This window comes from Bactrocera neohumeralis, chromosome 2 (genome assembly GCF_024586455.1).
Source record: "Bactrocera neohumeralis isolate Rockhampton chromosome 2, APGP_CSIRO_Bneo_wtdbg2-racon-allhic-juicebox.fasta_v2, whole genome shotgun sequence".
Classification (NCBI taxonomy): domain Eukaryota; kingdom Metazoa; phylum Arthropoda; class Insecta; order Diptera; family Tephritidae; genus Bactrocera; species Bactrocera neohumeralis.
In genome coordinates this window covers 32,358,400-32,386,043 of record NC_065919.1, presented here as the reverse complement: position 1 = coordinate 32,386,043, position 27,644 = coordinate 32,358,400, and the positions used below count along the sequence as shown (strand labels likewise).

The 27,644-nt window shown below is 37.3% G+C and overlaps 2 protein-coding genes across 2 annotated transcripts in view; one reads left to right on the top strand and one right to left on the bottom strand.

The window, feature by feature from the left end:
- LOC126763972 (saccharopine dehydrogenase-like oxidoreductase) overlaps nt 1-27,644 on the bottom strand; it is a 123,776-nt gene that overhangs the window by 81,126 nt on the left and 15,006 nt on the right. The window lies entirely within an intron of this gene.
- On the top strand, nt 23,210-25,532 carry LOC126763667 (uncharacterized). Its single transcript, XM_050481379.1, has 2 exons — nt 23,210-23,388; nt 23,464-25,532. The coding sequence occupies exons 1-2, from the start codon at nt 23,370-23,372 to the stop codon at nt 25,530-25,532; spliced, it is 2,088 nt and encodes a 695-aa protein (XP_050337336.1). The 5' UTR covers nt 23,210-23,369.

Sequence of the window (27,644 nt, the reverse complement as noted above, 5' to 3'; positions counted from 1 at the left end):
ATGCACCTTTGTGCGTAATCGGACCACTAAATTATGATATAAGTACATACATAGTATATTGAACTGTAATTTGGTATAAGAGGTCGCAGTAGCAAGGGCATCTGTGGACAAAAAATTTTGAAAAATAATAAGTTTATGGTATACTATATATTTCTGAAGCTACTTAAGTTGCAACAACAAAATTCACCCACCGCAAATTTTATAAGAACTACCGACAGTGTGAAAATAGATGAAATGGGAAGTGGTCCCGTTCACTCCCCATATAACGGTACTGTTAAGAACTACTAATAATGCACCTTGCTATGTATAAAACAAGAATCAATTAATATAACGGATTACAACTTTGTACCAATAATGCCTTTGAATTATGCCACCTTATGACCAAAAATTGTCCAAATCAAACAAAAACTGTTCAGGCCCCTGGATACCGAATATGTGAACTACAAAGCCTGCATATATAATTAAAATTCAGAAAAAATTCTTTCCTTATAGTAGTATATCTGGGTGCTACAATGAGGTTTATGAGTTTAATAAAATTGATAGAGCGTGTTTTACTAATTACGGTGCAGTTTTATGCCTAGAATGAATAAAATCGGGCGAAAACTCGCCCTGCACAACACATAACTAACAATTCATCCGTAAAACTTATTCGCAAACGCATTCGCTGAAATCCTTTTCACTTTTGAAGAAGTTTTTAATAGGTAAAAAAAATAAAATCTAAGCAAAAACTTCGACGCAAAAAATGTTATTCAACGTCGTCAACGTGGTCACCATGCAGCTTCTATAATAATTTGGTGGAATTGAATTGGGCTACAATTTGTGATCAAAGCCTTCGGATCTCCCACAGATATTGGGAGAGGGATTTGGTGCGTTCGAGCTACGTATTGCATGGAACACATAGATAGCGACAAGCGACAGGCAGCATCTGTCAAAAAATAAAAGACACACAAGACACACCTTCTTATTAGAACAGTTATTTAGTCGACAACATGACTTCACGGTAGCAGACTTGCAGTTGACGTTGCTAAATTAAAACCATTTCTTCAGCCCTATTCTCTTGCCCTCACAAAAATCACAACCCTCACTATTGGGATGTTTTCCGTATGTTGACGTGATTTAAAAAGCCCAACTGCTCATAATTACCTCACAAATTTGTGATGTGTGAAAGCCAACCTCACAATACAAATTCAGTTGTTTGTTTTGATAATTTCCATATTTAAAAAAAATTTGCAATTATTTTATTGAAATAGAATGGAGGAACTATTCTTCCAAAGGCGTTATCTATTATAAATAGTAAGTAATTGTCTATTACAATAAATATGTAACTTACAGTTTTTGTACATTTTACTTCCTTCTAAGTATGAATAAAAAGGTATATAATATTTATGTTTAAATAATTCAGACAAAATTTTATTTGTAAATATAATATGTATGTACATATGTATTTAATACATTTTCGGATAAAAATATATTTATGTTAAAATAATATCATGTAATGCTGCAGCTCCTGTGATGTTCTTTCACATTTTGAAAGCCTAAAAAGAAATGAAATTATTATATATGCATCAAATTTAATAGATTTGCAGAATTACTTACTTTTATTGGTGGGCTATTTCCTTATTGAGTCCTGCTTTTTTTTTATAGCTAGTTCACAACAAAGTGATTTTCACCTCATGTGGTGAGTGTTTTGCGTTTTTAAATAAATCTCACAAATCAGTTGGGACGGCATTTCAAGCTCTTTACGTACAGTTACAACCGAAACCATTGGTTTTTGGAAAATGCAAAAGAACAGCTGGTACGACGAGGAGTGCCGTGTCGCAGCGGAGAGAAAACAGGCTGCCTACCTCGCAACGTTACGATCGACCACAACACTTGCGGAATGGGATTATATACATACATACCGAGAGTTGAAGAGGGAAGCGAGACGCATTTGCAGACAGAAAAAGAAAGAGGCTGAAATGCGTGAGTACGAAGAGCTTGATAAGCTGGCCGACAGGGGTAATGTTCGAAAATTCTACGAAAAAATGCGGCGGCTTACAGAAGGTTTCAAGACCGGAGCATACTCTTGTAGAACCCCCAAAGGTGATCTAGTGACTGATGCCCAGAGCATACTAAAATTATGGAGGGAACACTTCTCCAGCCAGCTGAATGGCAGTGAAAGTATAACGCCAGGAGAAGGTGAACCCGATTCCCCAATCAATTCAGACGTTCCATTGCCCGACCATGAAGAAGTTCGAATAGCAATTACCCGTCTGAAGAACAACAAAGCGAGGGCCGAGGGATTGCCGGCCGAGCTATTCAAACACGGCGGCTGAAAAGAATAAAGGAGTATGCATCAGTTTCTTTGTAAAATATGGTTGGACGAAAGCATGCCCAACGATGGGAATTTAAGTGTGCTATGCCCAATCCCTCAATAAGGCAGACCCCACAATTTGCGCCAACTACCGTGGGATAAGTCTCCTCAACATCGCATATAAGGTTTTATCGAGGATCTTATTGGTGTGGCTTTAGGCATGGAAAATCAACAACTGACCAGATATTCACCATGCGCCAAATCTTGAAAAAGACCCATGAAAAAAGGATTGACACACACCATCTCTTTGTCGATTTTATATCTGCTTTTGACAGCACGAAAAGGAGCGGCCTCTGTACCGCGATGTCTGAATTTGGTATCCCCGCAAAACTAATACAACTGTGTAAACTGACGTTGAGCAATACCAAAAGCTCCGAAGGGACCGGGAAGGACTTCTTCGTAGCACAAATTTACCAAACTTAGGCCATAGGGAACTAATATAGTGTTCCAATATCGTAATTTCTTGTAATTTCCCAATAATTAACTTGCAACAAGAAATAGAGCCAAGGAAATACTTTATGGTTAAACTTTAAAACGTCAACTAGATGATCGAAGTTCAAGCAATTTTATATACATATGTATATTAATAAAAAAATAACACATACGCTGGCGGGCACGTAAGTTTTGTTAGAAAAACGAAAATCATTATATGTAGTATATGAGAGTTGGGTAGTATCGACCCGATTTTATCTTCTTTCCCAATACCACGTACTAAAAGGATAATATATACTCTAAAGTCAGCAGTTTGTTCGAAAATCCTGATATTAGTTACATACATACATACATATGTATGTATATAGGGACTAGGTCAAGTTTTTGCTCAAATTTAGCTTCTTTATGCACAAAGATACACAGTTATGAGTAAAAAACGCTTTCTCATTTTTATTGAAATAACTCACATATTGGCCGATATATGCGGTACAAAGTCAACCGGAAGTTCGAAAACGTTTATATTAAATACATAGGGGATAAGGGAAGTATTGTCTCGGTTCAAGTAATTTTTGGCATACAGACACACCATTGTCAGAGAAGGGCTATCCCTGAATTTCAATTATCTATCTCATTACATTAAACATTTTAGAAGGCTGGGCCACACCCACTTTTTCAAAATTTTTCGCCCACAGGTGAGCATTGCTACAGCAATCCTCGAATTTACGGTTCAATATCTGAATTTGGTGTTTAGTTATGACACTTTATAGGTTTTCGGCTAATGGCGTTTTGGGAGAGTGGCAGTGGTCTGATTACGCCCATCCACAAACACCTTCTTATTTTTGTACAAAGAAACCTGCATGACAAGTTTCAACAAGAAACCTCATTTTTTTAGTTAAATCACAGCTTGCACTGACGGACGGATGGACAGACGGGCAGTCATCTGGATTCCAACTTTTCTCTTTATCCTGATCATTTTATATATATAACCCTATATCTATCCCGCTTAGTTTTAGGACAAAAGCTATTATACTCTGTAGCAACAGGTTGCACGAGTATAAAAGTAATGGAGGTGATGTCCCTATATGAAAAATATATTCCAAAAGATAAATGGCCAAAAGATTTTTATATCAAAAAAAGACGGTTAATTTTGGGTGTAAAAGATGTTGCGAAAGAATTCGGCATTCGTTAATCGACGGTATCGTGAATGGATTACAATCAAATTTGGTATTTATTAAGTCATATTAAAGGTGACAGACTCGTTTAGTTTTGTAACTATATTTTACTTATCGTCAGCGAAAATTATATTAAAACCAGCCTCAAATGAGATACATATGTATGTATATCTGACATAAACTTAACCAAAAAGGCTAAGTTTAATATGTATATTGAGTTGACGTGGAAAACATCAACCAGAAGACTATTAATATAATAAGATTTTTAAGAATGAGGGAAATTATTATGTGTAGTATAATAAATTTTAAAATTTTTTCGTCGTTAATATACTATATACTATCCAATACTATACGTTCAGTTAATTTCGCTAAGATATCTTACAAATTCACCGATATAGTATACGGTATAAGGTCAACCGAAAGTTTAAAAATGTTTTATTAGGTATATCTCCCATATATGTAGGTGTAGTATTGACACACAATTGAATAGGTATAGCCAACTAGATGTTTGAAAATCCTGGTATTAGTTATATGAGGGCTAGGGCAGATTTTCACCCTATTTTACCCATTTTAGGCACAGAGATGCGCCATCAGGTGAAAAAATCACTCAATTTAATTAAGATAACCTAGAAATTAGCCAGCTAGAAGTTCGAAAATCTTTATATTAAGGGTATGACATATATGTAGACATATTATCATCAGGAAAAAGAGTGTATATCTGGGGGATTGAATATTTATGCCAAGTTTTATTCCATTATATTAGATTTCGCTCACTGTAACATGGGAATTTCAAACTAGTCATATGTACCGAATTCGGTTAGAATTGGTAGATGGGGCGGGGTATTTATTCGATTTCAAACTATTTCACGATATCGTAAAAGGTATTGAAATTGTTTGTCCTGTGAAAATTTGGGTGATATGGCTTGAATGATTTAGGATTATACATTATAACTATGTATTAAAAAACTATATGCTGCAAGAGTATAAAAATCGCATCCAAAAATTACAATATTAAATGTTTAATTTTTTTTATACAGTATTTTGAAATTGAAAGAATTATCCACTAGAGTAAATGTGGTACGAAACCCCACGGTTGCCTGAATTACCGACTTCGCTGGGCGATCATGTCAACTGAATAATGGATTAGCGCGAGTTACATATGTATGTATGTATGTTTATGAATAGCCCAACAGTAAACGTTAACAAGTAAGAAAGACCCAATTTCTGGTACAACTGAACATTTTATACTCTTGCAACTTGGAGGTATCAATGCTAGTGTAAAACTTTAAAGTGTGAAATGTCAACCACAGGATCGAAATCCGAGTAATGTTATATATGTAAACATAAAGCCATCATTAAAAATTCATCACTAAACTATGTATATCACAAGCCCGTTTCGTTTTTTTTTCTGTCTCTTTATCTTCTTGTTTCTCCACCTAATTTCAATACCGTTATATTGTTCTGTATCTGTAGTTAAATTTTCGTTAAAAGTTCTTTGGTCTTAAATCATAAATTTGTGAAAAACAGATTTAAATGGCGAACTTTGAAATAAAAGTGAAAAAAAATAAATAAATTGAGTGTGAAAGAAAAAATCAAAATAATTAAGTTAAGTAGTGCAAACAAGCCTAGTCACACAATTTCTAAAATTATGAAGTGTAAGCAATCAACAGTGCCCAGAATTTCAATAAAGTACAATAATTAGGGCATGATAGATGGAGGAACGGGTCGTAAAAGAATGACTACAGAGCGAAAAGACAGAAGGTTGGAAAGAACTGCGCTGCAGGATCGATTCAAAACTGGTACCGAATTAAGTATTGAAAGCGTGGACAACAAATTAAACAATAATGAGTGCTCCCACTGTTAGACGTCGCACAGTGGGGTAAATGGTGCTCAAAATGGAGATTAATTTCCACAAGTCTTCTATCGGGTGATTTTTTAAGAGCTTGATAACTTTTTAAAAAAAAAACGCATAAAATTTGCAAAATCTCATCGGTTCTTTATTTGAAACGTTAGATTGGTTCATGACATTTACTTTTTGAAGATAATTTCATTTAAATGTTGAATGCGTCTTAGGTGGTCCATTCGAAAGTTTTTTGAGCATTTTAGCCCGAATTTCTTCGGAAATGTTGTCTTCCAAAGCTGGAACAGTTGCTGGCTTATTTCTGTAGACTTTAGACTTGATTAGCCCCACAAAAAATAGTCTTAAGGCGTTAAATCGCATGATCTTGGTGGCCAACTGCCCATGCATCCCGAAAAATGCACTTTTTGGTGTGGTTTGTACGTTGGTGGAATCATTGGACCGTATTTTTTCAAAGATGCTGTTGGACGCAACGTTACGGTGAATGGCGATCGCTATCGTTCGATTAACAAACTTTTTGTTGCCAAAAATGGAAGAACTGAACTTGGTTGACATGTGGTTTCAACAAGATGGCGCTACATGCCACACAGCTCGCGATTCTATGGCCATTTTGAGGGAAAACTTCGGAGAACAATTCATCTCAAGAAATGGACCCGTAAGTTGGCCACCAAGATCATGCGATTTAACGCCTTTAGACTATTTTTTTGGGGCTACGTCAAGTCTAAAGTCTACAGAAATAAGTCAGCAACTATTCCAGCTTTGGAAGACAACATTTCCGAAGAAATTCGGGCTATTCGAAATGCTCGAAAAAGTTGCCCAAAATTGGACTTTCCGAATGGACCACCTAAGACGCAGCCGCGGTCAACATTTAAATGAAATTATCTTCAAAAAGTATCATGAACCAATCTAACGTTTCAAATAAAGAACCGATGAGATTTTGCAAATTTTATGCGTTTTTTTTTTTTAAAAAAGTTATCAAGCTCTTAAAAAATCACCCGATAGTTATGGAAAAGTTATTTTTTTTTAGTTAATTAATCATAAAGAAGTAAGAAAATAATGCAATTCGAGTTTTTTGATTATTTTTTTTATATCTTAAAAACCAAAAATATGCTGAACATCGGTTTTCTAAATTTTTAATTTTCTTAAGCTTCAAATTTTATTTAAAATAAATATATAAACTGTTTCTTCATCACCATAATCGCTTGAATTTTTATCATCGCCTTCATCATCATGGTCATCATCAACTTCATTATTATTGCCACTCTCTATCACGATCAACTCTAATGCTTCTTCGGGTAAATCCTGCACTTTTTTTTGGTAATTTTCTTGTGGTTTTTTTTTCTGCTGTATTTGCGAGAAAAATGTTCTCTAAAATTCTTAAAATCTTTGTTTCGCGCTTCCTGAGCTTCTTCTGATAATTGTCCGATTGGCAACATAGCGTGCGATATTATCTCTGGTCCATGGATAAAATATTTGTGAAGTGTTGGAGGCATGTTATACCAAGGATAACATTCAACGAAATATTTTGCTGTATTTAAAGCGTAGTCACGAAACTTCTGTACCTCAGTATCGTGCCCACTAGAAACAACTACGAGTATTATATGCATCTTTTTAATCAAATTTATGTCAACTTTAGTAATTGCTGCTGACATCTCGGGATTTTGAAAGAAACGGCTAGCTGTATTGCCATCGTTAGAATTCCCAAAGCCAGGTTTCGGTTGGTCAACAATCAGACCAATTTTATCTTTAAATCCTTTTTGAATCCGTGCTTTATTTTCCGAAACTAATAGAAAAAAATTCAAAATTTTTCATTAAATTTATCACAGCTAGAGTTTTTCATTATGTCATAAAGACTTTGACGAGGAACCCAAATTACATTAGAACTAGTTCCTATAAGGAAGATAATAGTATTTTTATCCTCTTTAAATGTAGTCAATGTCGGTATCGCTTTTACCATGTTAGTTAAATATACATCACTATTGTTATTTCTCTCGACTACACATGACATACAAACATTAGTAATAAAAATTGCGCGGGAAAATGCGGAAAATGCGCGGAAATAACAATGTCGGTTATCATGATTTTACATATACCCTAAACCTTAGATAAGAACCTTATGCCATATTAATTAATTATTACAAAATGTAAGAAATCAAAATTTTATTTCAAAAATGTATGTGATGATGTTTATTATTATACATATGTAAGTAAAACGCGAATTTTAGACTATTTAAGAATATGTTCTTATGCATTTAAACTGCCGCTTATCGTAACGTAGGGTGTGAACAAAGCAAACAGTCATCCACTGAACAACAAAAACAATAGCAAACCTTTTTTTTGCAATTGCTGTATTTGTTCTTCTTCTGCCTTGAGAAATTCGTGTATATTTGACCAGTCAGTTCGCAAAAAGAAATGAATATACTGAGAAAGTGCGCAGTATTGGCGCAACTTTTTTTTTTACAAAAAGAAACTACAACAGCTATAGATTACAGGAATGAAACAAGATTTGCTTTACCCCGCTTAACTCACAACTATATGCCTGCATATAAGGTCGAAATCCCAATATTTTAAGGCTTTCGCCCAAAAAAAATTAAAATACTTAGAGACACGTAAAACCACAAATGAAATCTTTTTGTATTTACTAAATTACCTGAACAAGAAGGCTCCATTACAATTTTCTCAAGATTTGTCCAGTTAAAGAAAATAAAAAACTTCGAAAAATTAAAAAATCACGTATGTATATCACTGTGCGCATACAAAAAGAAATAAACTTGCAATTTTCAGAGAATATTACAAGAAAACTGTACATTTTTTCGCCAAATATTTGTTCAGTTAGTGATGTAGAATTTTATCTACTTTTGTTTGATACCAAAAATTTACTTGCACCTTTAATTTTGATTTTTGAATTAATCCCCAAAATCGACACATTTTACCCCAATGTGCGTAGGCTGCGAGAATAGGATATTGTGTCTCATAAACCAGCAAACAAAAAACCGTGGAGTGGGCAAAATTACACCGAAATTGGACTGCGGAAGATTGTAGAAGCGTGATGTTTTCGAATGCAAGCAAAATCATGCTTTTCCAGCCTCAAGGTCAGCTGTATGTGAATCGCCGAAGTGGAGAACGGTATGCGGATAATTATACCGTACGAACTGTGAAGCACAGTCCATTGATAATGTTTTGGGGTGTTTTTATTTTTATGGGACTGGAGAACTAGAGAATTAGAGCTAGTTGATGGAAGAGTGAACGCGGAAAAATATTTAACAATTTTGGAGAACAGTTTGTTACCCTCAAGAGAAAACCACTTCATACACTGACCAACATATTCGGCATAAAATTTGTTAGAACAACGACAACCAAATGTTAAGTATATGGGGGCTCAGGGAAGTATTGACACGATTCAACCCATTTTTGATACAGAGAAATACTATTGCCAGTAAAGGATTCTGGAGGCACGGACGGACGGACAGACAGACAGTGATTTCAACTTTTCTCGTCGTCCTGATCATTTATATAAGTATAAGTTATGGGTTTACTTGTCAAAAGTAAAAATTATTTTATATTTCCGGTCTTACGACCTTTATTGTTCAACCGCTCGCTTAACTCTAAACTTAACAAATTTTATAATTCTTATGATAACTTAATGCGCCTGCAGTTCTGCTGACATCGGGTCCCACGTTCCGCTGGATTTCCAGAGAATGACGCCACAATGCGCTAGACGCATCGTCAGCACTTTTGCGAGTAGAACGGATGCGCGTGTCTTTTGGTTGCTTTAAATGTTATTGTTGCTAACTCCTCCCTTCTTAAAATCAATTGTCCTCAATTGATCAAAAATATGGTAAGTTGTCAAAATTGAAATATGTTATGGGGTTTGCTGTTTTTGGTACTATTTCTGGTACTGCTGGGTCCTTACCCTTGGACGATGTTTCTGATGTAAAGCTTGTTTGCAGGATTATCTTCTTTCTCCTATGGCAGAAGAATATTATTGAAAAAGCTGCTAGTGAGAGAATGGCCATGATTGCCACAGAAGTTTGAGTGGTATTGGTATTATTCTGAAGGCAATCCAAACGTTTTATGTTGTCTATGAATAACTCGTGGATTGATTCCAATGACAAAAGATTTATTCTTTCCTTTTCCGCTGGAGCAAATTGTGTTCTGACTGGTAACGCCCCGGTTAAAAGCGTTTCGCCATTGCAGAAAGAATCGTTATTTATTTTTATGGTAAGATTGCTGAATTTGGCGACGAATGTGTCTGCAACAGACATTTCTTCCAGGCTATTATTTACGGTACCATTAAAGTTGTTCAGTAGAATTAGTCCAGGTTGAAGTATTTCTATTGGTTTAACATGATTTGCGTTGCTATATTGACAGGTTGGATTTTGTTTACTATTTAGAAGTTTTGTTATGCAGGTTTCATTAACTAGGCTAACAATTTGGTCTTTATTACAAATAGATATAGAATTTATTGTCTTACACTCGCTATTTATTCCATGTATATTATTTTCCTTTTTAATAATATTATTGAAAACAATATTTATAATCTTATTATTTCTCTTAACAGGTTTAATTAAAATATTTTCATAAGTTTCTTTTTCCGTAATTGGTATTTTTACGATATACGCTAACATTGTTGAATTATAAAGGACGCTTGTTTCTGCAAAACTTAAGGCTTCTTCAGTTGATGAAAAAGGCATCCTTTCCTCTTCTAGTGTTTTAAGAGTTAATTCTAATTCTTTCTTGTTCAATAAAATGCTATTTACTAATTTTAATTTTGCCCATTGGATGGCATATCTAACGTTTACAATTTCTTCCTTAACTAAACGTAATCTATTTTGAATACTTATTACTAGTTCGTCGTTGAAGTAGCTGTCTTTTGTTATTGCATTTGTTAGTTTGTCCGTAATTACTGTGAGTTTATTCATACGTTCTGTTAGTGCTTGATTTACTAGAAATTGTTTATTGTTATTGTCGTTTAATTGTTTTGTGTCGTATTCTAATGCAGCAAAATCGTCTTGATCTGGGGTTCCAGCTAAATATTTCCATGCTGTACCCAGGATGTTAATTGATCTTCTACTTTTTCTACTTGATGGTTTAATAGATTTAATTGCTTCTTTAGTCTGTTCTATTTCTTGTTTTAAAGTTGAGTAAAATATACTGTTCAACTTTGATAAGGTGTATTAGTTTAAACGTTCCGTCTTGTATTTTGGTCAGTCCTTTGCTTATTGTAATTATATGAGCTGTTAAGAAGTCTGTAATTTGGAAGTCCGTCAGAGCCATTGTTGTCGCTGTAAGCGTTAGTCTGCAAAAAGAAAAAATTTAGAAAATGCGTCTGTTTCATTTAATTTTATTACTTAGCTTTTAATATTACTCTTATGAACTACCCTATTTGACTCGGTCAGTACCGTAGTCGACCTGTTTTCCTTAACTACTTCTTTTTTATACCTAGGTGAGATTTTAGTTCCTAACCTATTGTGGACCTTCACGTAAATCGTTTCTCCTGGATTATAATCAATAATTGGTTGTAATTTGCTATTGTGATTTTTAAGATCTTGCTATTGTTTATCTTTTATTCTTTGAATATTATCTAATCTAGCTTTTTCGAATTGTTCGGGGACTGTGCTTACCGTACGACCGAAAAAATTTCTATTGGTCTATTATTAATTGTGCTGTGAATTGAGTAATTATATTCATAGACAGCATAGATTTTCGGCTTTTAGACAACGCATAATCTCGGAAAGTGTTGAATGGAATCTCTCGATTTGGCCATTCACTGTACTTTTATATGGCGGGGATTTGAAAATTTGAATGTTTAATATGTCTTCCAACATAAAAGTAATAGTCGCTGAATTGAATGCCCTTTCGTTATCAAAAATTACGGTTCTGGGTACTCCAAACTGAAAGAGAAGTTCCCTTAGAGGTTCTTTTATGTCTTGAGTAGCTTTTGATTTTATTGGTTTTACCTGCGCATATTTTGAGAATTTATCGACAGCAGTGAGCACGAGATTGCCTTCCGTTTTGTAAATATCTATATGCACTATATGTCCTGCATATGAGGGGATAGGTGTCTCTTTTAAGACGGGCTTATTAGGGTGTCTATCGTACTTATTTGTTTTACAAATACTACATTGTTTGACTATTTTATTTATTTTGTTATTCATGCTGGGGAAAAAATATTTCTCTAGTATATGACATTTATTCTCTCTACCATTCCGATGAGCTCTTCTGTGTGTTTCTATGATAATTTCTTCCTGCCTTTGTTCTTCTAATACATCTTCTACCTTTCTTCGTGCAAACCTAATACGCTATTTATTGAAGTGGATTGAAAAAATTTCTTGTATTATTCCCATTATTGGTTCGGTAGCGCTGATCCCATTTATTACTGAAGGGTTTAAATATTTTTTCAATAAAGATATGATTGTCTCCTCGGAAAATTCTATTTCTGTTATAGTGTGACGGTGAATAGTTGGAAAAACAATTTGAAATTTATAGCTTGATTCTGTAGACCAATTGAAAAATATCTGATTTTTGAAGACGTTGATAGGTACATCCACGAATTGAATCAAGTTTTGACCTGAACTGTCATCGCTATGCGTCATAACCGACATTGAATTTATTTGTTGCTGTGCTGTAATTCTTGATAGTGCATCAGCCACAACGTTAGTTCGACCAGTTTTATGAAATATTTCGTGATTATACTCTTCTAGTTCTGCCTTCCATCGTTTCATTTTACTATTTGTATTTTTGTTGCTTAAAGCAAAAGTTAGGGGCTGATGGTTTGTAAAGATTTTGACCTTAGCGTGCCCGTACAAAAAATTCCGTAGAGTGGATAATGCCCAGACAATGGCTAGCATTTCCTTCTCGTTTGCGGCGTAATGTTCCTCCGCCTTACTTAAAGTTCGCGAAATAAAAGAAATAGGTTTTCCACTTTGGGAAAGAACGGCACCAAGTGCAAAATTTGAGGCATCAGTTGTGAGCTCAAAATCGTTGTCGTAATTTGGAAAAGATAAAATTATCTCATCCGAAACCAATGTATTTTTAATTTTCTGAAATGCTTCTTTAGCTTGTTCATTAAATTCAATCGGTACTTTTGCGGACTTGTTTTTTGAAATACGGCCTTCTTCGCCTCTTAGTAAGATTGTTAATGGCTTTGTTAACTTCGCGTAATCGCGAATAAATCTACGATAATAGCCGGATAGGCCTAAAAATGAACGCAATTCTTTAATATTTTTGGGTTCAGGAAAATTAGTAATTGCTTCTACCTTTTTTGGGTTAGTTCTAATGCCCTCTTGTGATACTATAAATCCTAAAAATTCTACATCCTTTTGAAAAAAGTGACATTTGTCCAGTTGAATATGAAGATTCAGATTTGCTTCCTCTAAAGTTTCGAAAACTTTTCGAAGATTCTGTAAGTGTTCTTCTTCAGATTTTCCGAATATTATGATATCATCTATATACACATAGCAAATCCTGCCTATACGTTCATGGAGGATATCGTCAAGTGTACGCTGGAAAATGGCGGGCGCATTTTTCAGCCCAAATGGTAGCCTTTTTCTATGTCTGACGGTTTTAGTGGGATCTGATGGAACCCACTTTTGAGGTCTAGCGTGGTAAAAAACGAATTGTCGCCTAAATGCGATAACATACCCTCTATTTCGGGTATCGGATATTTATCCGCTATAGTTAAACTATTTAATTTTCTATAATCGATCACTAACCTATACTGTTTATATCCACTGGAATCGGATTTTTTTGCCACGATCCACACAGGGGAATTATAGAGGGATCTGGATGGCCTTATAATGCCATCGTTTAGTAGTTTTTCCACCTGTTTCTCTACTTCGCCTCTAAGCGATGCTGGATATGGATAGAACTTACTATATATTGGAGAATCGGATGACGTTCTGATCTCTCCCACTACTTTGGTAGTATAAGTTAACCGTTCATCCGGTTCTGAAAATAAGTTAGGATGCTCTGTAACCAATTTCTGTAGAGCTATTTTTTGATGGGGAGTAATGTTGTCATCGTGTATTTTGATAGCATTTACTGCATCTGTTTTTAATTCTTTAATTAATATTTTCAAATTATTTTTAATTGTCAAGGTTCCCTCTCTAATGTTAATTACAGCATCTAGCTGCCGAAAGCTATCATAGCCCAAAATGCCATGAAAAGTTCTTAAAGGGGGTAGTATAAAGAATTTTAAAGTTTATGTGAGATTAAAAAGCTATAAAAATGTGTGGTGTTTTATTTCCATATCACCAGCAATAGTTTTCGCTAAAAATATATCTTTGTTTTCTAGTACTTTCTTTGCTAAATTGGGATGAATATAATTCTGGCTAGAGCCAGTGTCAATTAAAAATTTGAATACTTCGCCGCTCTTCGTGCGGCATTCAAAGTAAGGCAACGAAGAGCTTTTTAACCTAAAAAATGAATATCGCTATATTCGTAATATTGTCCTTCATCCTGTATATTGTCGTCCGCCACACCCAAATAATCATTAAGATTATCTTCTGAGTTAGTGTTCGAGGTAGCGCTTGGAGTATTACTTATATGAAAATTGCATTGTGCCTTTTGTGGCTTGAGATTTCTTTCAGAAGTGCTCTGTGGTGGCCTTTTGCCGAATAATTGATTATTTTGTGGCCGGTTCATATAGTTAATGCGGCGCGAGCGCAAAGTTTCATCTACCTCCATAGGCACCGGCGGTTTTGGGGGGCGCATAGGCGGTTGGTTAAAGTGTGTTTGTGCATTGATTTGGAAAGTTATGTGAAATAAGTTGTGGTTGTGGCTGTGGTAAGTAAGCAATTTCGGGGAAGAAATTTTGTCTCCGAAAATTTCTTGAAGGTAAAGGTGGTGCGGTGTTTCGCTGCATCCCTCTACGATCCATATTGGTGTTGTGTGCGTACCGTGTGCGGAATCCCTGATTTTCCAACTTAAAGCACAAGTGTAATGCTTGGGGCAGATCCATTGGTTCCTTCATGCCCAATAGTTTAGCCAAGTCGCCGTTGAGGCCGCGCACAAACGTATCTAGCGCCTTGTTTCTGTATGTGTGAGTAAGAGATTACGAGCCTCGCTACCCACCTCCATACAGCCTAGCTTATTAAGTATCTATATAAATAAAAATGAATTGTTGTTCTTTAGTCTGATTAAAACTCGAGAACGGCTGGGCCGATTGAGCTGACTTTGGTTTTAAAATGTTTGTCGTAGTCCAGGGTAGGTCTAAACGGTGAGCAAATAAGGAAAAATTACGAGTAAGATAGAGTAAAACGACAATTCCATTTTCCCATATAAAAGTTGACCACTTACTTGCTGTCAAACATTTGACGGTATTTGTACTCTCAGTTCCACTTGAATTGAAGAACGCATTAAAACAAGACTTTTGAATCGACAACATAATATCAACTTTGCCCATAACATCGTGTATTTAAATTTCAATTTCAAATTTCAAAATATATAAATATAATTAATGTTTTGACATGTTTGATGGTGTCAACCTTACAGTGTTACCAACTCTCAAATATACTTTTATTATAATAACGGGGCATCTCTGCCTGTGCAGACTCCACATTGCTCATTGCTTACTAGATATAGAATACTACATAGTTTGCCATATATCGTAAGCTAGAAGCTGTCTCTTCAGCAGTTTAACAGCGCAGTTTTCATTTATATGAAAATTTCGAAGAGGCAACATACTCCATTTCCACATATGCCGACGGCATTTTAATTTCGGTAATATGAAAATTAGAAGAGCGAGTTAAGACGGTTGTGTTATATTATAAAAATAAAGTAAATTTTCAAAATAACATTTAATATTTAGTTTAATATTGTTAATTTATAGAAATATTATGCAAATTGGGTTGGGAAGTCTTAAATTTAATAAACTTATACAAGCATAAATCAAAATATCATTTCTCATTTTAAATTTATTATTTTAATTGGTATATAAAAATTATGCCACAATTATTATATAGTAGTCCAAAAATATAAATTCTTATTTTTTCCAGAAATACATTTGTAATAAAAGGATCTTTATCCTTTGTTATTATCTTATTTTTTCCAAAAATACATTTGTAAACAAAAGGATATTTATCCTTTTTTTATGTTCCACACAAAAGATTTAAGGAGTTCAAGAGCTCAAAACGTGCCCTACATCAGCTACCTACCCGACGCACAGTGGGGCAGAATGACCTAAAAGTTGGCATAAACTAAACGGCTTAAGCTAGGAAGTTGGAAATTGGCACCCTGATTCCTCTTACTAAAGTAAGTATGTGTACCAAATTTCAGAATATTGCGCCGCTTACAACCGAAGTTTTTAGACTGTATCAGATTTACCTGAACCGTTCATATAGTGATTGGTGGCGACTGCTCTATTTTTTATATATATTTATATTGCTACTTTCATCACTAGACCAATTTTCGTTTTGTTGACCGTCATCATCGTAAATATCATCATATTCTTCATCGTTATTATATCGTTATAATTCCAATTCATCGTTATAATCCCAATACTTCAGTTGGTAACTTTTGGTTATTAGTTCTTTTGAATTTTCTCTTTGAACTTATTACCGGATCAGACCTTAGCATAAATGAATTGAATATGTCAATATTAGTTCCACACGCATTTTCTTGAATGGTGTTCGCGATATCTTTTAAAATCCTTGTTGCAAGCCTCTTGTGCTTCTTCCGATAATTGGCCGATTGGTAGTAAAGCGTGAGAAATTATTTCAGGGCCATGTATTAAATCCTTATGCATTGTTGGAGGCATACGATACCAAGGGTATTTATCCACAAAGTACCTAGCAGTGTCCTGGCAATACTTCGTGAACTTTTCAACATTTATTTCATGTCCGCTGGCTACAGTTATTAATATGTTGTGCAATCTTTTAATCAAAGTTAAATCCAATTTTGTAATTTCGGCCGAAACCTCTGCCTCCCTAAAGAATCGTCGCGCTGTGTTGCCATCATTAGAATTTCCAAACCCTGGCTTTGGGTTTTTTAAATTTGTTTTGTATTCGTTTTTTATTTTCAGCAACAATATTTTTTTCCAAGTCATTTCGAACTTGTCATTTACTGTCTACTGGCAGTTTATAAGACAGATGCAAAAGACACTCAAAGAATCTTATCCATCCGTGCAATATTGATAGTCCAAAGCTTAAGTTATCTGTATGTATTTCTCGTTTCACCATTTTGTCAACATTGTTAAAAACTTTTGATGTTGCATTACAAATGTAGCACTTTTGAGTGGATTTCGTCTGGGTTATCGCATTACAAACTTTCCCATCCACCATACTAAAAAGTAAAGCATGCTCAACTTCAATAGATTTTCCATCACATATCGTTTTAGATTTTTTAAGATTTCCAATCTCTTCAGTAACTCTGTTTTTCTCCGCTATTGAAACCTCAGAGGATTCCTTAATAAATACAATTTTCAAAGGCCTGCATTAGCGCGTCGAAGATGGAGCAGGATTTTGCCAAACAACTTTTTCGCCCAACACAATACGAATAGGCACAATACTAGTTATGAAAACAGCAGAATCAGAAGCTTCAATACCATGAAATACTTGCTTATATGAGCTATGGCCTGAGCTACCATCGAATCCCCACTTTGTGTACATACGCAATTTGTGTAAATCCTTTGCGGGAATGGAATCTATTACTGTCCTCTGTGCAATAATCAGACGACATATTGTGTGGTCCAGTAAGGATTGTAAAGTTGCACAGACAAGCGTATTAGTTGCCTTGATGTGTTCTTTGGAAGGATAACATTTCTTTTTTTCTTCCTGTATTACTTTATAGGAAGGAAATTTATCCCGAGCAGCCATTCTTATTATATTATACTGATTCCTTGTCAACTTGGCATCTACCACGACAGTCAAAGCATCTTCACCTGACAAATAAGTACTTTCGTAATGGCCTGATGAAGTTTTTGAACACATATTTGCGCTATCATAATTCTGAGATAAGCTTTTCATCAAAAGTTTTGATGCCTTCACTTTACCCGATTCCCTTAATTTCATTTGAGTAGCATAACTCAGGACATCAACTGGCGTAGATTCCCTCAAATCTTTTGTTTTCATTCGTTTGGTACGCTCTGAGCTTTCTTCAAAAGATCTCTCAGGCCGACCACTTTTTTGGCTTGTATTTTTCATAAAACAAATTGAGCAATCCAGCCATGTTTTATTAATTTCATTAAAAACGTCTATTTTTCGGTACGATTTGTTCCAACGAAGTTTAAATTCAGACTTCAGGCGGTTCAATGTTTTATTCAATTCTTCTTTAGTCTTCTCTTCTTCTTAATTGGCGTAGAAACCGCTTAAGCGATTATAGCCGAGTTAACAACAGCGCGCCAGTCGTTTCTTCTTCTCGCTACGTGGCGCCAATTGGATATTCCAAGCGAAGCCAGGTCCTTCTCCACTTGGTCCTTCCAACGGAGTGGAGGTCTTCCTCTTCCTCTGCTTCCCCCGGCGGGTACTGCGTCGAATATTTTCAGAGCTGGAGTGTTTTCGTCCATCCGGACAATATGACCTAGCCAGCGTAGCCGCTGTCTTTTAATTCGCTGAACTATGTCGATGTCGTCGTATATCTCGTACAGCTCATCGTTCAATCGAATGCGGTATTCGCCGTGGCTAACGCGCAAAGGACCATAAATCTTGCGCAGAACTTTTCTCTCGAAAACTCGCAACGTCGACTCATCCGTTGTTGACATCGTCCAAGACTCTGCACCATACAGCAGGACGGGAATTATGAGTGACTTATAGAGTTTGGTTTTTGTTTGTTGAGAGAGGACTTTGCTTCTCAATTGCCTACTCAGTCCGAAGTAGCACCTGTTGGCAAGAGTTATCCTGCGTTGGATTTCTAGGCTGACATTGTTGGTGGTGTTTACGCTGGTTCCAAGATAGACGAAATTATCTACGACTTCAAAGTTATGACTGTCAACAGTGACGTGAGTGCCAAGTCGCGAATGCGACGACTGTTTGTTTGATGACAGGAGATATTTCGTCTTGCCCTCGTTCACTGCCAGGCCCATTTTCTGTGCTTCCTTGTCCAGCCTGGAGAAAGCAGAACTAACGGCGCGGGTGTTGAGGCCGATGATATCAATATCATCGGCATACGCCAACAGCTGTACACTCTTATAGAAGATGGTACCTTCTCTATTTAGTTCTGCGGCTCGAACTATTTTCTCCAAAAGCAGGTTGAAAAAGTCGCACGATAGGGAATCGCCTTGTCTGAAACCTCGTTTGGTATCGAACGGCTCGGAGAGGTCCTTCCCGATCCTGACGGAGCTTTTCGTGTTGCTCAACGTCAGTTTACACAGCCGTATTAGTTTTGCGGGGATACCAAATTCAGACATCGCGGCATAAAGGCAGCTCCTTTTCGTGCTGTCGAAAGCAGCTTTGAAATCGACGAAGAGGTGGTGTGTGTCGATTCTCCTTTCACGGGTCTTTTCCAAGATTTGGCGCATGGTGAATATCTGGCCGGTTGTTGATTTGCCAGGTCTGAAGCCACACTGATAAGGTCCAATCAGTTTGTTGACGGTGGGCTTTAATCTTTCACACAATACGCTCGATAGAACCTTATATGCGGTGTTGAGGAGGCTAATCCCACGGTAGTTGGCGCAGATTGTGGGGTCTCCTTTTTTATGGAGTGGGCATAGCACACTTAAATTCCAATCGTTGGGCATGCTTTCGTCCGACCATATTTTACAAAGAAGCTGATGCATGCACCTTATCAGTTCTTCGCCGCCGTGTTTGAATAGCTCGGCCGGCAATCCGTCGGCCCCTGCCGCTTTGTTGTTCTTCAGGCGGGCAATTGCTATTCGAACTTCTTCATGGTCGGGTAATGGAACGTCTGCTCCATCGTCATCGATTGGGGAATCGGGTTCTCCTTCTCCTGGTGTTGTGCGTTCACTGCTATTCAGCAGGCTGGAGAAGTGTTCCCTCCATAATTTAAGTATGCTCTGGGCATCAGTGACTAGATCACCTTTGGGGGTTCTACAGGAATACGCTCCGGTCTTGAAACCTTCCGTAAGCCGCCGCATTTTTTCGTAGAATTTTCGAGCATTACCCCTGTCGGCCAGCTTATCAAGCTCTTCGTACTCACGCATTTCAGCCTCTTTCTTCTTCTGTCTACAAATGCGTCTCGCTTCCCTCTTCAACTCTCGGTATCTATCCCATCCCGCACGTGTAGTGGTTGCGAGGTAGGCAGGCTCCTCGTCGTACCAGCTGTTCTTTTGCACTTTCCGAAAACCAATGGTTTCGGTTGCAGCTGTACGTAAGGAGTTTGAAATGCCGTCCCACAGTTCCCTTATACCGAGTTGTTGACGAGTGCTCTCAGAGAGCAGGAGTGCAAGCCGAGTAGAAAATCGTTCGGCTGTCTGTTGTGATTGCAGCTTCTCGACGTCGAACCTTCCTTGTGTTTGGTGGCGCGCGTTTTTTGCTGCACAGAGGCGGGTGCGAATCTTAGCTGCAACAAGATAGTGGTCCGAGTCGATGTTAGGACCTCGGAGCGCACGTACATCTAAAACACTGGAGACGTGTCTTCCGTCTATCACAACATGATCGATCTGGTTGGTAGTTTTTCGATCCGGAGACAGCCAAGTAGCTTGATGAATCTTCTTATGCTGGAATCTAGTACTACAGATAACCATATTTCGGGCCCCGGCGAAGTCAATCAGCCTCAACCCATTTGGGGATGTTTCGTCGTGGAGGCTGAATTTACCGACCGTAGTGCCAAATATACCTTCTTTGCCCACACTGGCGTTAAAGTCGCCAAGCACGATTTTGACATCGTGGCGGGGGCAGCTCTCATAAGCGCGCTCCAAGCGCTCATAGAAGGCATCTTTGGTCACATCGTCTTTTTCTTCCGTCGGGGCGTGGGCGCAAATCACCGATATGTTGAAGAACCTCGCTTTGATGCGGATTGTGGCTAGACGTTCATTCACCGCAGTGAATGATAGTACTCGGCGACGGAGTCTCTCTCCCACCACGAATCCTACACCAAACTTGCGCTCCTTTATATGGCCACTGTAGTAAATGTCACAAGGACCTACTCGTCTCTGTCCTTGTCCCGTCCATCGCATTTCTTGGACGGCGGTGATGTCAGCCTTTGTCTTTACGAGGACATCAACCAGCTGGGCAGCGGCACCTTCCCAATTAAGGGACCGGACATTCCAGGTGCATGCCCTCAATTCGTAGTCCTTATTTCGCTTGCCATGGTCGTCATCAAAAGGGGGGTCTCTCATCCGAGGCTGGTTGTAGCTCTTCACTGGGGGTGTTTTTTACGTGGCGGGTCCCAAACCCAGCGCACAACCCTTGTAGGGAATGTTTCGCCTTCTCACTTTAGCTCGCCTTCGAACGGATGTTCTTAGGCTACCCAGAGGATACTTGGTCAAAGATCGGAAGTAGTGAGCTGCTTGAGCCATGTGTAAAAGAATCGTTTCTGGCCACTCCCAAGTGAATGGCGATCAGAGAACTTTCCTCACTTGCGTGAACTTCTACACATGACTCCATCCTCCATTAGTCCTCCATCCTCCATTAATCCTCCTTTAGTCACTTGCTGAAATTTTGTTTGTTTTTCCAATTCATTTTTAAAAAAAATAAACTTTTCATCAGTTGTGATTTTTTCACAACAAAATATTATTTGAATGAGCTCCCTACGATTGACAAAAATTGTTTTTTAACTAACACCTGAAATGAAAAGTCAAATCAACCACTAAAAGATTATAAAATTAAGATAGTATGGCAACACTCGATTCTATTTGACGATTTACAACCAAAATAATAAAGATCAATGCAGTTCACATTTGTACTTGTAGTTGACGTTTGACAAACAAATAATCAAAACAAAGTAAAAAAAAAGTTTCGAACTAAACTACAAGAACAGGTAGTATATAGGCACATACATAAATGCGAGCAAATGCCAAAACGCAAAAAATCCGCACAATTTTTTTTCCAATTAAGTACATAAATATACATATTACAGGATAATTAAAAAATTTCCGGCCGATCATGCCGGGCTCACTAACTTTTTCAATTTTTAAAACTTGAACTGTAGGAAAATAAACTTACTAAGGTAGGTTTCCGAAAAGAAACGACCAAAATGCGAAAATCACAATTACACAGAAAGTGAATATAAATGAATCTTTACAAAAACACGATGTTGATGGTTCCATAATTAAAGTTGCTAAATTATAGTCAGCGACTGGAAAATATATACTCAAACTATGAATAGAAAATGCACAAAAATCAAACTGCACTTATTGCGAAAATAAGCTCTGTGTTTGTAAGGCTCTGAAAAGAGAGGTGGTGAAAATGACATTGAAAAACCGTTGGTTTATTGTTGCTAGTATATTCATAAATCCAAAGCAATAAACGAAAAATGCTACCGGCTATTTTGAAAAAATTAGTTTTTGCCAACTTTTCTGGTCTGCTGCCCCATTGTGCGACGGCATTTCGCAAATGATAAAATAAATTTTTCAAGAGCTCAAAGCATACGCTACATCATCTCGAACCTACCTACCCTACGCTTTTGCGCAAATGATTATATCATGATAGCAAATGCCCACATACAGATTTGGCAATGGCAATAACAGTTAGTATTCTATAAATTCTATCCTGTCGAGATGCCCTGTAATAAGTGTATCCGAACGTTCCATTGTTTTGTCATCTCATGTAAAAAGCACGTGTATCCGAACGTTACATTGTTTTGTCCATAAATTTAGAGACTTTTTGCTGCGCTTCTACTTTAACACCCTTGGTTTTGTCATCTCATGTTAAAAAAAAAGAAACATTTAATTGGAGAAATATTGAAATACTGCTAAAAGTGATTTTCTTCTCGCTGCTTACAATGCCGAGGAAAAGAAAACGACCTGACATAGGTCGTCGAAGTCGTGTAAATGTGCAACGAGCTACTTTACGCTCCAACCGCACTAATGACCAGCGAGATGCTGATAATGATAACAGTCGTACAAGTATGGGAGAATTACGTTCAAGAGTAAATAACTATCAAGTGGATAGGGGGATCGTGGATCGATCACAACAGCAGCGAGCACGGGATAACGAATTTAATCGATTCCGCAGACGCAATGCTCCTGTAAACTTCGAACGAGGAGCATTTTCCTACGATCGGGAATTTGATTATAGTGCCGACAAATCTGTGACGATTGGAGAAATGTCAATCATTTGTCAACATTGTAAAGCATTAAAGTACAGTAGTGAACCTGCAGGATTATGTTGTGCTGCAAACATTTCTTCACGACAATAATGAATTAGTGAAGATGTTCAAAATGGCACTGGATCGGATGCCATCAGACAGCCATAATATTGTATAAAGAGCCGACAAAACACCTGCTGGAGAGCATGCAAGGAGGTTTATTAATTCACCGACAATAGATGAAGTGGCTATTGTCGTTGTTGGAGAGAATTTGCAATCAAGAGATATTGTACTTCATCGCCGGAACAATGAATTGAAACGTGTATATGAAACGCATAGAGCTTATGATGCTTTACAATACCCATTAATTTTCTGGCAGGGAGAAGATGGGTACCATTTTAATATCAAAATGGTTAATCCAACAACAGGTAATTAGATTATACAAAATAAAATATTTTATATGTTCAATATATAAATGTATTTTTTATCATATGTACTTCCAGGTGCTGATACACACAAAAAAGTCAGTGCCATGAATTATTATGCATACAGACTCATGATCCGTGAAGGTGAAGTAAATCACATTTTGATGTGTCAACGGCTCTTTCATCAGTATGCAGTGGACATGTACGTCAAAATTGAGACTGAAAGATTGACATACATCCGTCTTAACCAACAGCAGCTTCGATCTGAAGAGTACATTCATCTTCGCGATGCAATCAATGCTGACGGCAATGTAAATAATGTAGGAAGAATGACAATTTTACCGGCCACTTACATCGGAAGCCCGCGTCACATGCACGAGTACGCTCAAGATGCGATGTCTTATGTTCGAAAGTATGGCCGTCCAGACCTATTTATTACATTCACCTGTAACCCACAATGGATTGAAATAAAAAAAGAACTGCTACACAACCAAACACCACTTGATAGGCATGACATCACAGCCAGAGTTTACAAGCAAAAATTAAAATCTTTAATGAATTTCATTACAAAGCATCGTGTGTATGGCCAAGTACGTTGTTGGATGTACTCTGTTGAGTGGCAAAAGCGTGGTTTGCCACATGCTCATATATTAGTCTGGTTGGTTGACAAAATAAGGCCAGAAGAAATTGATTCCATTATTTCAGCCGAAATTCCTGATGAAACGGTTGACCCAAAATTGCATACGATAGTAACTAAACACATGATACATGGACCTTGCGGAGTTTTCAACAACAGCTCACCCTGTATGATCGACGGCAAGTGCTCCAAACGGTACCCGAGAAACTTGCTTGCTGAAACCATCTCGGGAATCGATGGTTACCCATTGTATCGTCGGCGATCAGTTGAGGACGGTGGACGATCTGTAGATGTCAAGATAAAAGGACAAGATTTTCATGTAGACAATCGTTGGATTGTGCCGTTCTCGCCCATATTGTCCAAAACTTTTGAAGCTCACATCAACGTGGAATTTTGTAACTCTGTGAAATCCATAAAGTACATATGTAAATATGTTAACAAAGGTAGCGACATGGCCATGTTCGCAGTAACAAACACAAATGATGAAGTGTCTCACTATCAGATGGGTCGCTATGTAAGCAGCAATGAGGCTATTTGGCGCATATTTTCGTTTGCAATTCATGAAAGACATCCCACTGTATTGCATTTGGCAGTTCATTTAGAAAATGGACAACGAGTGTATTTCAACCCAAACAACGCTGTGGATAGAGCGGCACGTCCACCTGTGACCACATTGACAGGTTTCTTCTCAATTTGTGCAACTGATCAATTCGCTCGCACTTTGCTGTATGCTGATATGCCGCGCTACTACACATGGAACGCATCATCAAAGTCTTTTCAGCGTCGTAAACAAGGAACACCACTTGAAGGATATGAAAATGTATTTGCCACAGATGCTATAGGCCGTATATATACAGTACATCCTAATAACGATGAATGTTATTATCTTAGATTGTTATTGGTGAATGTTCCTGGTCCGACATCTTTTCAACAATTGCGAACAGTTGATGGACATCTGTGTGCGACTTACCGTGAGGCGTGTCAATTATTACGGTTGCTTGAAAACGATTCGCATTGGGATGATACGCTCAAGGATTCCGTGATATCTTCATCGCCGCATCAAATTCGCACACTGTTTGCGATTATAATATCGACATGTTTCCCCTCAAATCCGAATGATTTGTGGATGAAATATAGGGATGACATGTCTGAGGATGTGTTGCATCGCGTGCGTTGTGAAACTTTGAATCCTACATTGGAAATTACGGCAGAGATTTACAATGACACATTGATCATAATAGAAGATATGTGTTTGTTGATGGCAAATAAAGTATTGTCGTGTTTGGGCCTGACAGCACCCAATCGTGCTATGCAAGATGCATTAAACCATGAGTTGCAAAGAGAACTCCAGTACGATACTCAAGCTATGACCGAAGCAGTTCGCACAACTGTTCCGCAATTGAACGAAGAACAAAGGATTGCGTACGATCGTTTAACACAAGCTGTAAACAGTGGGTCTGGGGGATTTACTTTCTTGATTCTCCTGGGGGTACTGGGAAAACGTTCCTAATTTCATTGCTATTAGCAAAGATCCGATCGCAAAATGAGGTAGCCCTAGCGTTGGCTTCATCTGGAATAGCAGCAACTTTATTAGAAGGCGGACGAACTGCACATTCAGCCTTAAAATTACCATTAAACATGCATATCAACGAAACGCCAGTTTGCAACATTGCCAAAAATAGCGCTATGGCGAAGACTCTCCAAGTATGCAAATTGATAATTTGGGACGAATGCACAATGGCCCACAAGAGGTCGCTGGAGGCACTAGATAGGACGTTAAAAGATTTACGTGATAACCAAAACATTTTTGGTGGAGCTATGATACTGTTGTCAGGTGATTTTCGTCAGACTCTTCCAGTAATTCCTCGATCGACTGTTGCTGACGAAATAAACGCATGTCTAAAATCATCAAATTTGTGGCGGCACGTAAAGACACTACAATTAACTACTAACATGCGAGTGTTTTTGCAACAAGATCAAACTGCGACTGTGTTTTCGAAGCAGTTGCTGGATATTGGCAATGGTAAGGTCGCAGTTGACAGCTCGACCGGATTAATGACTTTTCCCACAGATTTCTGTCACTTCACAGAATCGAAAAAGGAGCTTATTCAGCGTGTTTTTCCGGACATTAAACAACAATATAATAACCACGATTGGCTAAGTGAACGAGCAATATTGGCAGCAAAAAACAAAGATGTCGATGATCTCAATGCTACCATTCAGAATTTCCTTCCAGGAGAGTTGTTTACGTACAAATCAGTTGACACGGCCACAAACCAGGATGACGTAGTCAACTATCCTACAGAATTTTTAAATTCATTGGACTTGCCTGGACTACCACCATATAATTTGAAATTAAAAGTAGGGTCAGTTGTCATCATGCTGCGTAATATTAATCAACCTCGACTTTGCAATGGAACGAGATTGGTTGTGAAGAAACTCATGAATAACATGATCGAAACTAAAATAATCAAAGGAAAATACAAAGGAGAGGATGTCTTAATCCCACGAATATTTATGATTCCAACGGATTTGCCATTTGATTTTAAGAGGTTGCAATTTCCCGTGCGTCTGGCGTTTGCGATGACCATAAATAAATCGCAAGGCCAATCGTTGCAAGTTTGCGGAATAAACTTAGAGTTTCCCTGTTTCGCACATGGACAATTATACGTTGCGTGTTCGCGTGTCGGAAAACCAACATCCTTATTTATTTACGCACCGCAAAAAAAAACTAAAAATATTGTCTACCAGAAAGCACTATATTAATTAACTGTATATGATCATAACTGTGTTGTATTTAATTTAAGCAAAGATTTGTTTATCATGTTCACAGTCCAGAAACGAGCACATCCAAGAAAATTTTAAATTTTTGCATATGAAGTGTATAAATATAAATAAATGACTTAATATGTATATAATATATGCATTTGGATCCTTAATGTCAACGTGTATTAGTAACTCTTTATTTCCATCAACTTGGCTCCATCTACTTGGGAACCACTTGGCTCGCCAGGACATGATAATATGGTGGAAGTACTAGGCGACTCGGACAAATCTGATTCGATCAGAACATTATCAATGTTGAGCTGCTGGCTGTCTTCAATAACATCAATATCTACCAGAACATTCTTGATGTTGGGCTTTTGGCTGTCTTCAATAACTTGAATGTCCTGTATGTCTTCGGCCGATAAATTTAATTCACAGAATGTCTCCTCAGATGATGAAGATGGCATTGTAGAAACGTGTTTTGGTTTAGATAGCAGCTTTTGCTTTAATATATTTATACTTCGCAACAAATATATTATAGTTTTGTTCACATAACGGTTGTTTTGCCCAGATATAGGGTTATATATACCAAAGTGATCAGGGCGCTGAGTAGAGTCGAAATCCGGATTCGTTCCGTCCATTCTTCCGTGCAAGCTGTAACTTGAGTAAAAATTGAGAAATGATGAAACTTGGTACACGTATTCCTTGGCTCCATAAGAAGGTTAAGTTCGAAGATGGGCAAAATCGGCCCACTGCCACGCCCACAAAATCGAAAACCTATAAAGTGTCTAACTAAGCCATAAATAAAGATATTTTGAAATACAAAGGATCGCTGGACATTTTGTTGGAAAAGTGG